The sequence below is a fragment of the Hibiscus syriacus genome, unplaced genomic scaffold, assembly GCF_006381635.1.
Source record: "Hibiscus syriacus cultivar Baekdansim isolate YM2019G1 unplaced genomic scaffold, ASM638163v2 tig00111095_pilon, whole genome shotgun sequence".
Taxonomy (NCBI): Eukaryota; Viridiplantae; Streptophyta; class Magnoliopsida; order Malvales; family Malvaceae; genus Hibiscus; species Hibiscus syriacus.
In genome coordinates, this window is record NW_024062980.1 from 8,795,378 (window position 1) to 8,810,625 (window position 15,248).

The 15,248-nt window shown below is 33.5% G+C and overlaps 1 protein-coding gene across 1 annotated transcript in view; it reads left to right on the forward strand.

The window, feature by feature from the left end:
- The first annotated feature begins 10,852 nt into the window (after positions 1–10,852).
- The window catches only part of LOC120152878, a 55,453-nt gene continuing 51,057 nt past the window's right edge, over positions 10,853–15,248 (forward strand). The window contains exons 1-2 of the mRNA XM_039164981.1: positions 10,853–10,921; positions 11,156–11,260. Of these exons, the coding sequence (XP_039020912.1) occupies positions 10,853–10,921; positions 11,156–11,260 (174 nt within the window). The remainder of the gene's footprint in view (positions 10,922–11,155; positions 11,261–15,248) is intronic.

The following is a 15,248-nucleotide window of genomic DNA, read 5'->3' on the forward strand; positions in this document are numbered from 1 at the left end:
ATCTAGTCTGACATAGTTATCAGACACTAGTTAATGAGCGAACCTAGTGTCAAATAGCTTCGGTGAAATTCTCACTAAGTTGTTGTATGATCTCCTGGTCTCACATAGCCATCAGGTCGATAATGGAGAGGACACCCGGTGTCACATAGTCGTTAAGCCAAGCTCTAAGGATATATGTTGTATTGCACTGATACAACTACAACAATAATTAAGGGCCTTAAGGTCGGCTAACATTGACAATGCCCTCACTAGGGCAGCTAAGGTAGCCTGACTACACCTTAGCATAGCTAAACATACTAAAGTGAGGTCATCCCCTCACCAGACGCTATCTCACTCGTTCCTTGATCTAGAACTTTAGGCATGTGTTTATTATTTTGTTACTTCTGTTAGTTTATTAAACAGCATTATTTTGGTCATTCGTTACTCAAGGGTGTTTTAGTCATTCTCTGGCTCTAGAGAAGTCTTTACGCGTTTCATGATTCTACGATGATTATTATGTTTGTTGTTCATTGTTTGTAACACTATCTAGCCCGATACCTAACTCAGGCTCATTAGTGGGTAGCAGCACTCTAATCGCTCTTATTGTACTTCTCCCCAATATGTCTTAAATTGGAGGGATAACATCTATGTTCTCGGTTCACTAATATTCTCGAAGCACATGTTTTTCGCTATTACTAAATCTGACTTACTTATCGTACCACTTGTCGATACATCCTCTACAATGATCCTTATTTTTAACTATCCAATACGTACTCAACTGAAGATACTTTGACTTATTATGCTTAGTATGGTTCCATCGGTTGTAACCCACTCCTACAAGTGTTTTTAGATATTTTTGGTCATTTATGTCCCTCACGGACTAAGTTCCACTATTACATATCATTCTTATCTCTTACGGGCCTTAAAGAGGTCAAATCTAACCATCTAAAGTGGGTAGTATCAATACTCTACTTGCAATATTGTTACCCTGGGGCTAATATTGATACCCTTATGAGTATCGATACCAAAAATGGCTTTTGTTGCTAAACATTTAGCCTAGTATTGATATTGTTAACCTAAGTATCGATACTCGAGAGGTAGTATCAGTACCCTTTTTTGGCACTAAAATTGGTACTAGATACCCTCACTATCGATACTAGAGGGGTAGTATCGATACTCTCCCCAACAGTATTGATACTCCCAAATAAATATGCCAAGAATTCATCCCAATTATCCAGTATTGATATTGTTCATCCAATATCAGTACTCGAACATAGAAATGTCTTATTTAATATCAAGAAACACCCAAAAACCATCCTAAAGGTCTTAGTATGGTTTATAATCATGTGTTAAAGCTTTGGAAAGTTACTTAGGGTCATAAAGTGTCATAAAAACACATGTTTTACATCTAAAATGTCATTTAATCATGAAATCAAGCACCTAAAATGCTCAAATACATAAATCTACAAATCATTATGCTTATAAAAGCCTTAACACTAAAAAGGAATATACTACATTGGTTAAAGAATCCCAAAATAAATCTCATTTTGCTAGTTACAACTCTTCTACAAGGCTTGGATGATAAACCTTCACTTTTTCTAGCAAAACATGAAAGCAAGCATTTTGAATCACAAGCAACGTTACTAGAAGGTTTAAAGATGACTTTGAAGCATGAAAAAGGCTCAACAACTTATGTTGAGCTATAGAACTTGGATAGGAAGAAAGAGAAAATGAGAATGAGAATGAAGAGAATAAGAATATGAAATGAGATAAAAGCTCTCATCTTTGTAACAAGGTAAAATTGCTCATTTGATCCTTCCTCATCTTTCTATTAATCAAAAATCCCTTTTTATTAAAAATTGGACTCGATCCAAACCCAATCAAGCCTACACTTGGCCAACGACTTTAATTACAAACTCCATAAGGTCTACATACCTCTTGAGTAAACCTAAAACTACTAGCCTGGCATTTGGGGTGTTACAATGCCAGTATCTTCCTTCACCTATTTTGGTTGAGTCAACTTCGAACCTTGACCATTAGTTAACTAACGATTTTCATCCAATGAGGAGGTCTTTTGACCTAAAATGAAACGTTAGGAGGTAATATGCTCAAAAAAATGGATAAGAGTCAAAGTGAATTTATTGTCAAACGTTATAGGTGTTTTTTTTTCATTGTGCATAAACTAAATAATTGAAAAGCACTTTTCAAATGTATTTTGGTTAAACTAGTGCTAGATAAATGCTATAGCAAAAGTGTAAGTATACACTATTGTCCAAGTAATAAAGTGATAACAAATTAATACTACAAATGTCGAACCCATAGGGAGCAAGTTGCTTGTAGTAGAGTTTAAATATAACAAATAAGAGTTGAAGTGATGAGTGACAAATAAAGGTAAAATGTGAATTTATCAATGTTAAAGAGCAGGGAATTTCCATAGCAATCAAGGAAGAATTCTAAACCAATGGACCCGAGATGTTATTATAGTTGGGTTGCTAACACAGTAATAATGCTGAAGTACTATGCTTATGAGTTATGCTAAGATTAATTCATAATGTTAAACTTCTAATTCTCATTAAAAAAATCTCTATGTGCATAATCAAGCATAATCATCTTTATATGGAAATACTACTCTCATAAGCCCCTATTCTGTTCAAAAACTAGAATGCATCCTTAATTAATTCTATATCTAAAATTAACCAATAACACACGCATAAAATGCTATTATCTCTAATCAACATTTTATTAAAAACTACAGCATCATAAATATAGTTAAATCACCCAAAACTATCATATAAGCATTCAATTGAACAGTTTATGTTCGATACTCAAAATAAAATTATTTAACATTAAACAACCACAATATAATTTCTCCCTCTCTCAAGTTCAAGACAACAAGCTAATATTTAACCCCAATGAGTTACGATGCTCCTTTGTTGTTGCTGCACTCCCCAACGAACGGACTAAGGTGCCATCATAGCTTAAATTGGTGAAGAATGATATAGGAGATAGAAAATTATATGATCAAATGGTGAAGAACTTGCTCTATTTATAGGTGGAGAGGGTATATCCTCCACCAATGGCCTTCCACCGCATTTCAGGTGATTTTTAGAGCCTTTGTTAAATGTCCTTATCCAATTGTCCCTTCTAGAAGGTTATCCAACCTTCCCGGTGAGTCATCAAATGATGCAGAACATTCCAACATTCCAACACAGCATACCTACAGTATCAAATAAATCCCCTAGCATCAGTGTACCAAATCTCAGCATAAAATATAAAATTTCATCAATCAATAGCCAATTATGTCCCATTATGCAAATGATGCAAAATAAATAAAATTGATCCTAAAATGTTCCTAAAAATCTCAAGTTTAAGTTTATATTAGGTAAAAAGGTTTCTAAAAGATAACTTTTTTGGGAGTTATCATAAACTACGCAATTTGTACCTAAACAATCAGTTTTGACCCGTTTTAGTACCTAAACATTCATTTTTTTCAAAACCATACGTAATGTTTAGTTTTTGTTTAATTTTAGTATCCGCTGTTAAAAACTTAACACGTTTAGTACCTAAACTAACAATTTTAATCTGTTTTAGTACCTAAACTTTAAAACAAAATTCAAAACTTCATGTTAAATTTTGAACAGGGGTACTAAAATGAAATAAAAAATTAAACTTTAGGTATGGTCTTGAAAAATTTTAAAGTTTTGGTACTAAAACGGCCCAAAACTTATAATTTAGGTAATAAACATGTAATTTACCCATGTATTTTTTACAAGGTTATTATAAAAATAATTCTAAACAACTCATTCATGGGTTGGTTTTTTTCTTTTAAGACTAAACTATATTGATGGCCATTAAATTTTTATAGTATTTTCACTTTTATCATCAAACTTCAAAAACTTATGTTATAGTCACTAAACTTTTATTCACTTTTATTATGATCATTGTCATTAGTTATTGTTTAGAAAAAGCTAACTTGAAACATTAAAAATTCTAAGTTTTTTCTTCCATATTGGCCATCGTTGATTCTTTTTTATCATTGTTTATGGCGTCGTTCTTTCAATCACCATCCACAGTTACAATCACCAATAAAATCAAGCAATAACAACAAAAATAAAAAGCAAGGAAATAAGTAAAGAAGAAAGAAAATGAAAATGAAAACTATCCATCTTAGCCTTGGTGAGTTTCCAATGAATTGAGAAGTCTCCAGTTAATCTCAGTGGTAGAAATGATTCATTTGGATAGAAAATTAATATAGTTTGGTCCAATGTTGATCCAACGACTGAAAATGAAAGATCAAAAAATTTTATCTTTAAATATCAATTGCGATTTGAGGAGATTAAAAGGTTTTTCGATGATTTTAAATCGAATGAAATAAAGCGAAAGAGAAACCATTAAACGTTAGAGGAGGGACTGCTGTTAATTTGGAAGAAAAAGCATAAGGTTTTTTAACGTATCATGTTTTCTTTTTTTAACAAGTAATTACAATTATAGTATGAAAGTGAATTAAAAATTTAGTTAATATAATATAAGTTTTAAAAGTTGGGTGACTAAAATGAAACCACCCTAAAAGTTTAATGATCATTGTTTTCCTTTCTTTTGAAAATAAAGGATAAAATTACAGCCATGGTCACAAAATTTTAGATAAGTTCTTATTTTCCTCATTGAAAAATTTGAATTTATGTTATGATCATCAATATTATCAATATATCATAAAATGACTATTTGAACATTAAGCATTTGATATCGATCTTTATAGAAAAAATATATCAATACTTCAATTAAGATATCGATACTAGAAAGGGACGTTAATTTTAAATATGCTTTCGGACTTTAAAGCCTTTGAAGCCTACTTTAAAATCTTTAAAACATATTTTAAGTCATTCAAATGTTCCAAAACATTTTGTTAAGCTAAGAACCTTATAAAAATTAAGGGTTATATTTAAGTATTTCCAAAACTTTAAATGTATTTTTATGAATTTTTTCTTTAAATTAATTAAAAATACATTTTTATATCAAAATCAAACATGTAAAATTAATTATTGAGTGACCATTTTGTAACGAATTGATAATTTTATTGACCATATCATAACATTTGAAACTTTGATTTGTAAACTAAAAATTTACTCAAACTTTAGTGTGTGATTTAGTTTACCCAAAAATAAAAATGGAAAACAGAAAACAAATGCAAAAGGACACCACAAGCCCATGTACTTTAAAAGAAACTCAATGTGACCCTCGTAGTATTTTTCTCTTAATATGGCTCTTCAATTCTAAAAGCAGACTCAAAGTCGCCCTTTGACTATTGTTTTCCATCGTTTACCGTTATAGTGAATACGTCGCAGTCCATGATGTTGATGTAACAGTCCACTACGATTGATGACATGGCAAATAGGCTAAATTGATTTTTTAAAATTTTGTTCGAGTGCCAAATTAGTTTTTTTTAATTTCAATGGTTTATTTTATTTTTTAAAATAATAAATATAAAATTATTCAAATATCTAAAAACTTAAATATAAAAAAACTAAAAATAAAAATTAAATTATTAAACAAATTGAATATTCATATTAAAAATACTAAAAATATTATAAAAGTTTAAAAAAATTTGAATATATATCATATGTTATAAAATGATAACTTATAAATTATCAAAAATATTAAAAATATTTTTAAAAAGATATATTACATAATATGTACATGTAATAAATATATACAAATCATCAACACTTACATAAAGTATTTTTATGGGATTAATCGAGATTTACAAAATTAAAATTAGTCAAGACTTACAAATTTTGGATTAACCGAAATTTATTGTGTATTCTGATTCTTATTATATAATTATCTTTTAAATCAGTCAAGACTAACAAAAAATAATTAGAAAACATAATAAGTTTATACTAGTCCAAAAATTATAAGTCTCGACTAATTTAAATTTTGTAATTCTCAATTAATCCAGTAAAAATATTTTGTATAAGTATTGATAATATGTATATGTAATATATCAATATTCATAATTTAAAATACTTTTTATTTTTCAAACAAATTAAATAAGTCTTTGAAATTTTAAAAAAAATCAATATCACCCTTGAAAAAAACCAAAAAAAAACTAATTTAGCCCATCTGTCATGTCATCAGCTACAATGGACTGTCACATCAGCATCGAGGACTGTCACATCATCATTGTAATGGTCAATGATGAAAAACATTAGTCTAAAGACCACATTGAGTTTGTTTTCTGAGTTGGAGGGTCACATTGAGAAAAATAATTGTATGAGGGTCATATTGGATTTTTTTTAAAAGTACATGGGCCTAGGTGCCGTTTTGGCAAAAACAAATGTTTTTAAGATGTCTTGATCCAAAAATCTAAGGGTAAAGTATAGTAATGGTCACTGAACTTTTCTAAAGCTTTCATTTAGGTCCCCCAACTTTTAAAACTTACAATACAGTCCCTCAACATTTAGTTCGTTTACAATATGGTCCCCCAACATTTAGTCTGTTTGTAATATGGTCCCCGACATAACCGGACGTTTGACTCTGTTACACTGCCATTAGTACGTTTGCAATATGGTCACTGAACTTTTTAGGCACTTGCATTTAGGTCCCCCAACTTTTAAAACTTGCAACACAGTCCTAAATTTCATTATAAACCCCAAATTCCTTTTCCATATCAAATTTCCTTTTTCGTTTCTCTCTTCTCATTTCTAGCCTAACTTTTCAGTCGGGGATGCATGAGAAATTCTAATCTAACTTTGAATTATGTGGAGGTGTTGACTTGAATAAGGGTCCATTGAGAGAAGACCCGACCAAGGGACCATCGGGACCATCAACGATTCAGGGTGTAATGTTAGATACAAGTCATCTCAGGTGAAGCATAGATGTTCAATGAAATGTTTGTGAGAAAAACATGGGGTTAGAAATGCATAGTTGACAAATACTACTAAGATAAACTAAGTATCATTATTGAAAGTCACCAACAAAGCTGAAATTATTTTGTATAAATGGAATATAATAATTTCTTCGTTTAATCCTTGTGCTTAAAGATTTTCCAACAGATGATCAAATATAATGAAATCCCAAACAGGGAATTCACCTCTCAGTCTCTTTTGCAACTCGAAAGGCATCATGACAGGGTCAACCAGTATCTTCAAATATACTACCATGTCATGATGCCTTTTGAGTTGCGTGCATGTATAATTGTCTTCTAAAGCTATAATTCAATACAATTCAACTGTAAAATATCCAAAACATGTAAAAAAAGTAATTCATTCATGATATATTAGTCCTATAATCAACATGAACTTATTTAAAAGAATACGAGCTCAGAGGAAGTCGAAAACCACATGTTAGATCAATACAATACCCAGTAAACTAGTACCATAACTCTCGGATTGAGTCTAGCGATTTCACTATGTTAATACTCACAACCAATTCCTTGATTTAAAGAAAAACCAAACAAGAAGATCAAAAAAATTTAGCCTAGGACCCTATTTCACTTCTATTCTAATGGACTGAATATCTTTCATGAGTACTAAAAGTTTTGATTAATAAGAAAGAAAGAAAGAAAATTAGATGGTTTTGGTTCAAAACTAACACTGAATATCCAGATCATTGACATGTAGTTCCAGAAACATAAAATTTTCAACAAAAAACACACAATGCGAGCTGAAAATGGGAAAGTGAGAAAGAGGAAAAGCTTACTTTCGGATAGCCCAAAAGAGAAAATAAATATATTTTTGTAAGTGAGGGGAGAGGCTAAGAAATAAACGCAATCAGTGTTGCGTTCCAGCAATTCTTCCTCTATTTTTTCTTTGTAAATAAAAATCTGAAAGACAAAGCACTACTTGGGTTTACAATTTTACATGGAGGAAAATTGAAGAACAAAAACCAAACGAGAGGTGAATGCGCTGTTTGAGATTTCATTATATTTGATCATCTATTGGAAAATCTTAAGCACAAGGATTAAACGAATAAATTATTATATGCCATTTATACAAAATAATTCCAGCTTTATTGGTGACTTTCAACAATGATACTTAGTTCATCTTAGTAGTATTTGTCAACTCTCCATTTCTAACCCCATTTTTTTCTCATAAGCATTTCATCGAACATCTATACTTCACCTGAGATGACATGTATCTAACATTACACCTTGAATCGTTGATGGTCCCGATAGTCCCTTGGTCGGGTCTTCTCTCAGTGGACCCTTATTCAAGTCAACACCTCCACATAGTTCAAAGTTATATTAGAATTTCCCGTGCATCCCTGACTAAAAAGTTACACTAGAAATGAGAAGAAAAAACGAAAAAGGAAATTAGAGATGGAAAAGGAAAAGGAATTTAGGGTTTATAATGAAATTTAGGGTTGTGTTATAAGTTGTAAAAGTTAGAGGACCTAAATACAAGCGCCTGAAAAGTTCAGTGACCATATTGCAAATGTACTAATAGCAGTGTAACAGCGTCAAACGGCCGGTTACGTCGGGGACCATATTGCAAATAGACTAAATGTTGGGGGACCATATTGCAAATAGACTAAAAGTTAGGGGATTGTACTGTAAGTTTTAAAAGTTAGGGGACCTAAATGAAAGCTTTAGAAAAGTTCAGTGACCATTACTATACTTTACCCAAAATCTAATCTAAACTCGGTACTCTCATCTCCCCCGCACTCCTGCCACTATGGCCACCGCCTCCGCCAATTTATTCTCCTCCTCGCTATTGGTCGCCGCAAAACACTCCTCCCTCCATCACCTTCATCTCAATCACTTTGTCCTTCCCTTCCCTTCCCTTCCCTTTCCTTCTCTCAGATCTAAACCCCTACACTCCCCCTTAACTCCTACTCTTAAACCATCCTTCCTCGTATGGGTTGACGACGACGATGCCGATTCCGGAGGACTCGATGAATACAACATGGACGAATAAGAAGTTGAAGAACTCGACAACAAGAAAGACTTCGACATTGAATACGACCCTTTGGCCGCCACCTATGTTGGTGCCGCTTTTTCTGCTACGGTTGATGTCGACATTGAATTACTAAAAGCAAGAGCTTCGTGTCGACTCAAGGGTGGGACTCGGATATGGTGGTGGATTATAGGATAAATGAGGAGGAGTTCCATAAGATTAGCTTGATGGATTGTGATTTTTTTATTCGGAAGCCACCAGACCCGATAATGATGTTTATGATTTCAGGGATGTTAGTCACTTCTGGTCATTTTGCGTTACTTTTAATAGCTTTTTGGATATGGTTTTGCTTAAACTTTGTGTTGAATTATTATTTCTGGATTTTCTGATGTACTTTCACTGGTTTTCATTTCATTAACGTATTTTTTTTAGCTTTTATGAAAAAGACGACGGTATAAGTTTATAACAGAACAGAAATACTCGGGACATTCTTGAATCCGAAACATTGTTCCTCAACATTCAAACTTTATTTTAATAGTCCATGAGAAAGCTTCATTTACTGGAGGCCTTGTGTGTGAAAAACTTGCATAATTGGAATAGCTATTTTCTGCAAGGCTTCTCACCTTTAGGTCCCATAAGTGAAATATTTTTCTTTGTCCCCGCTCTCATTCGCTTTGCTTGTAAGTTGTAACTACAAAGGAGTCCGCCTCCTCCCCTCTCTGTGTATAAACCCTTTTTCGTAGTGTTGCAGTCTCACCTCTGGCAAACCAAATTTACTTGCACAAATAGTCTCAGTTTCATGTGCTGTGATATTCTCGCAGTTTCCCTGCTTTCAGTATTCACCTGTAGCCTATTAATTTATTGACCTGATGATTACGTTGACTCGTTCTTGTCATAGTTGCTCTTATACCTTTGTTAGTTAGTTACCGTAAAGCAGCCTATATCTGCTCCTCAGTTTAAACCCATATTTTTTTATGCTTAAACGTAAAAAAGGTGTCCAACGTATGTCTTTTTTTTCAGTTTGGTGCCTAATATTTTTTTTTCGTTTCAGTTTGGCGTCTAACGTTTTATTCCGTAATTCAGTTTGGGTCAGGCCGTGACAGACCGTTAAGTTTGGCCGTTAAGTGACAAGTGTCACAGCTTGATAATTTTAAAAAAATTTATATAAAATTTAAAAAAAATTATATATTTTTTTAAAAGAAAACACAAATTTTAAAATAAACCCAAAACTTTGAAAATTTGCATTTCAACCCCTAAACCCACGCCGATCACTGCCTTTTGCCATCAACGAAGCTCCACCCGACCTCCCCTCCCCCCATGACCAAAACCCCTATGAAATCGTGACCGATTGGTTGTCGGAATCGCGTGGGATCGCGATTTTCATCCTAGGTTTTGTGGGGTATAAAACGTTGATTCGTCATCGATCGATTGTCGATCAGTCACGATTTAATGGGGGTTTTGGTCATTGAGGGGAGGTGAAGTCTAGTGGAGCTTCATCAACGGAAAAAGGCGGTGGCCAGCATGGGTTTAGGGGTTGAAATGAGGTTTTCAAAATTTTGGGTTTATTTCAAATTTTGTGTTTTCTTTTTAAAATATATATATATATATATATATATATATTTTAATTTTAAATAAAAAATTTATAATTACTAGGTTGTGACACGTGTCACTTAACGGTCCGTCACGGCCTGGCCCAAACTAAGTTACGGAATAAAACGTTAGGCACCAAACTGAAACGAAAAAAAATTAGGCACCAAACTGGAAAAAAAAGTCATACGTTGAGCACCTTTTTGACGTTTAATTCTTTTTTTTAAGTAGCTCACCGATGCATCTGGCAAACCAACTTTACTCTGTTGGATTGCACAAATGATCTCAGTTTCATGTGTTCTATTGGTTGATTGACTTGAGGGTCCTCCTCTATCCTACTTTCAGTGTTTAACTTTGATTTTTATTTCTATTTTTTTGTATGGTTTTTCTATATGTATGTCACTCCACCGGATACAGATGTGTATTCTATTCCCAAAGTTTTGGCTCCAATGCCTCAAAAGGTAGTGTGTAATTGTTCTTTTTCCTTGTAAGTCATAAAAGTTCTGATTCCTTATGTAAAGTTGGTGCATCTATAATGTCATAGATTTGAATTGTGTATTATACTCGCTGTCTCATTATATTTTTGTTCATCATTTGACCTTTTTGGGCATGGCTAGTCAAAACTGGCATCCTTTGAATTATTATTTTGATTTGTTTTCAATAATGGGCCGACTATGTTCATGTCAAAATTGCAGTACATCCGTTGTGCAGTGAGTGATTATAGCTGCTACAACGTTACAGAACCGCCCATTGATGCACCTCGAGACCCTCTTTATAAATCCGAGAGAGAGGTCATGAAGGTACGACTTGTCTGTTTTTTATTCATGTGTCATCTGTTTAACATGTGAATCCGATTCCCTTCTAGTTTTCACTCTGCCCAAATCCAATCCTTTATCTAGAAAACCTGACTTTTCGAACATTGTTTAAATTGCATAATTGTCAGGTTGATACCTCTTTTTAGAAATACTAGTGATATATGTCTTTTTTGTTCTCTAGACACATTGTCGACAATCATTTTCGTCCGAGTTTTATTATAAATATATTATTATAATTTTGTTTTGTTTTTATTATTATTATTATTTATAATCATTAAAATTTTGTTACAGGCCCAATTACAACCCGAAGGTCCAAATACAAATAAATTACAACCCGAAGCCTGGTCACAACCAAATCCCAACCAGACCCAGTTTCGACCCAGGTTTGACCCGAACAGCCCAACAGGCTCAAGGAGCATACCCAAGTTTGATTTAGGGTTTCACACATGTTCCAACACCGCAACAGATCATCATCATTGGATCTGAAGAGGTCCAACGACCCTAAATGTGACTAGCAAGAACCCTAGGGTTCTCATTACACCCTAGGGCTATTCCGGCCGCCGCCATAGAAGTGATAATGCCCTCGCCGCTGCCGCCTCCAACCAGCAGCTGCCACGTCCTCTCCGGATTCGCGAGAGCTGGGTTCATTTAATGCACCCAGCCCGTCCACCGAACAACTGACCACCCCTAGGTGAGTCACTGCCATGGCCTTGATGACTGATGCAGGGGGATCTGAGACAGATGATGCTGAGCTGTCAGATTGCACGTTGATGGCGCTGAGATACCATGAGTTGGCAGATCAGCGCAAAGGCGGGAATTGATTGTGACATGTTCCTTATTGGGGTCGTTTTGAGTATGTTTCAGTCTTTTGGCCATAACTTTGGCTCCATGTGGCCTTTTTTTCAACCTCAAATTCTGCCGTTTTCCCCTCCGAATCACTAGATTTAGTTATTTTTTACTATTTATGGTAATATTTCGATTGTTAATTAGGAAGTCAATTTAAATCCGATTTAGACCGGATTTTTGGGAGATTGCTTATTTTATTTCGAATTTCAATTTAGAGTGATTTTCGGGATTTTGCTATTTTTGGCAAAATTCGAATAAATACGATTTTTGCTATTTTTGGCAAAATTCGAATAAAGACGATTTTTTTAGCTATAACAGTCCGGCTTGTGGACTGCTTTTGACAGTTATTGATTTTATAATATTTTATTAAACCCTAGAGACTTTTTTTCTCTGGTTTTTGGGCGAATTTTCTCTTGTGAATCGTCTGTCGGAGCTAGCCTACAGGATAATCACTATTCTGTCTGGCGTCAGTGACTCACGGTGGTAACACTCTATTAACCGGTCCAAACAGTGTAACAGAGGAGGCTATAAAAGCCCATTGATCCTGCAAGGAGAAGAACAACAACAAAAAGGAACAAGCACCCAATACACAACAACCAAACCAACAAAATATTGAGAGAAAATAGTAAAGGAAGCCTTACCTTCATCGAAGCATCTACGCGCCTCCACGCGCCGCCAGAGAAGTCGAACTTCGAAGGTAAAAAATCTTAGATCTACGTTGATTTAGGGGTTGTTAGAATAAAAGGCTGTCGGATTCGGCTTTATGTTGATTCGGGCATTATTTTGGTGTATTCGGGTAATTTCCGGCCACCATGGGTGGTGGTCGACCGTGGCTATCGGCGACTGCGCATGGTGGCTGGCCGGGGACGATCTCCCTCCCGTGAGGGAAATCTAGAGAGATGCGAGAGCTTTTCTCTCTAAGAGAGAAACAAAGAGTGAAAATGAGGTTTGAAGCCTCTTTAGGTCGGTCTAGGGCCTATATATACCCCTCCCCGAACGGCGTCGTTTTATGGAGGGACCTGTGTGTAATTTTGGTTAAGGGTAAATTATTCCCTATGTCCCTATAACTTTGTGACCTTGTAATTTAGTCATTAAAAGCATGTTTTATGCATTTTAATTTAGTCTTTGCATTTTATTTATTTATGTTTTGGTCACTATTGTATATATATATATTAGGATAAATATCATATTTAATCCTTAATATTTTTAATAATTTATATTCTGACCTATATAATAATTTAAGGTAAATTACATTATTAGTACATAGTTTTAATAATATTTTAAATTATGTTAATTAATTTTAATTTTTATATTTTAATCATTAATTATTATTATATGATTAATTACAATATTAGTATTTACATTCATATTAGGATAATTTTATTGTTTAATCTATTTAGTTTTAATATTTTATATAGGCTTATTTATATTTAAAATATGATATATTAAATACTATTAAAGAGTTCTTTATTTTAAGTTATTTATATGATAAAATTAAATATAAATTTATTAGTTTATTGCAAAGACAAATCAATTAATAAACATCTGTACCAATTTTGGGCGTTATGGGGGTGTTAATCCTTCCCCATACGTAACCGACTCCCGAACTCATTTTTCTGGTAAGCACCCTTTGTTGTATTATTTTAATTTTATTCTCAGGAATTTTATTATAATAATATAACATTTTGATGACCAATCTCACCACATTAAAAGATTGGTGGTGACTCTACAACTTAGTGTTTTATCTGATTCAAGGACGATAAACACTTATTTTTTTCTAGACTAGCTACACTTAGGTGTACTATTTGCACTCTCCGTCGCCGGGCAAGGAAACGTCTCGACAGCTTGGCGACTCTGCTGGGGACTTTTTAAAAGAGAGTCAAGCCACCAGTTTATTAATATTTTGTCTTTGCAATAAAATTATAAACTTGTTTTAATTTTTTTCCCTTAATTATTTTATTAATTATACTAATTTGTTTTTTATGTGTACAGATTTAATTAAATTTTTTTAGAATAGAATAATAGGTTGTACATTATTTTTATTTGTTTATAATTTTCCTCACCCACTGTGCACTGCATTCATGACATGAGCTAAAACCCCGCTCTTATCCTATTTAGTTCGAATGAGAAACTACTCCCTCGTGTGGTTTTCACCTCCGTATGGGATAGGGGACCATTCTTTGAGCTCACACCTTATGTTCCTCGTGTGGTTTTCACCACCGTATGGACATAAGGAAGTATGTTCCTTTGAATTGAACTTGATCCAAAAGTCTATAATGGACTAGGATTGAGGGCTTGGCAGTCTAAGGGGGCACCAACAAAGGACAATTCGTTGACCCTTTTACCTTAGAACCAAAACCCAACATATAGTAAACCTAGAACTTGAATCTAAGCAGAACCTAAACCGATTACGTATTTTAAGAATTAGCACACAAGGAAAAGCTGGTTTGGTCTTTAAATTGTTACTTTTATATTTTTTTAATAAATACATGTGAACTAGAAATCATGTGGTTAGGTTTGTTGTTCTAAATAAGTATAAAACTAGATGGCATGAAGTTAGGATTTACTAATTATTCTTGATTAATTTTATGTTTTATTTTCATTCTGCATTCTGCATTTTCATACCATGGTGTTGATTCATGATCGATTTCATATAGAAAACTAGAAATATGGAACAAAGATTCCAATATGAAGTAGAAGGCAATGCAGTTGTTTTAAGATGGTCTGAGCAGTCTCAACTTATCAAAAGATATATCTTATCATCGGCGTACATGTCAGACCTGATCAGATATATACATATCAATGCCCGCCAAAATAATTTGAGTGAATTGAAAGAAATCTAGGGAAAATGGGAAGCGATTGACAAGCAACTATTTTATCAACTATATGGTGACATTGTTTATCTTTTAGACATTCGTATTGACCAGCATTTGTTCAGAGCATTATCACAATTTTGGAACCCTGCCTACAGTTGCTTCACCTTTGGCAAAGTAGATTTGACACCTACTGTGGAGGAATATCGAGCTTTTATTCACTGTCTGAGATCTAATGAAGACAGGGTATATATCAAGTCACCTAATACTGCTCTTTTTAAGAAGAAAGTGTTATTACTAATTGGAATGAGTGA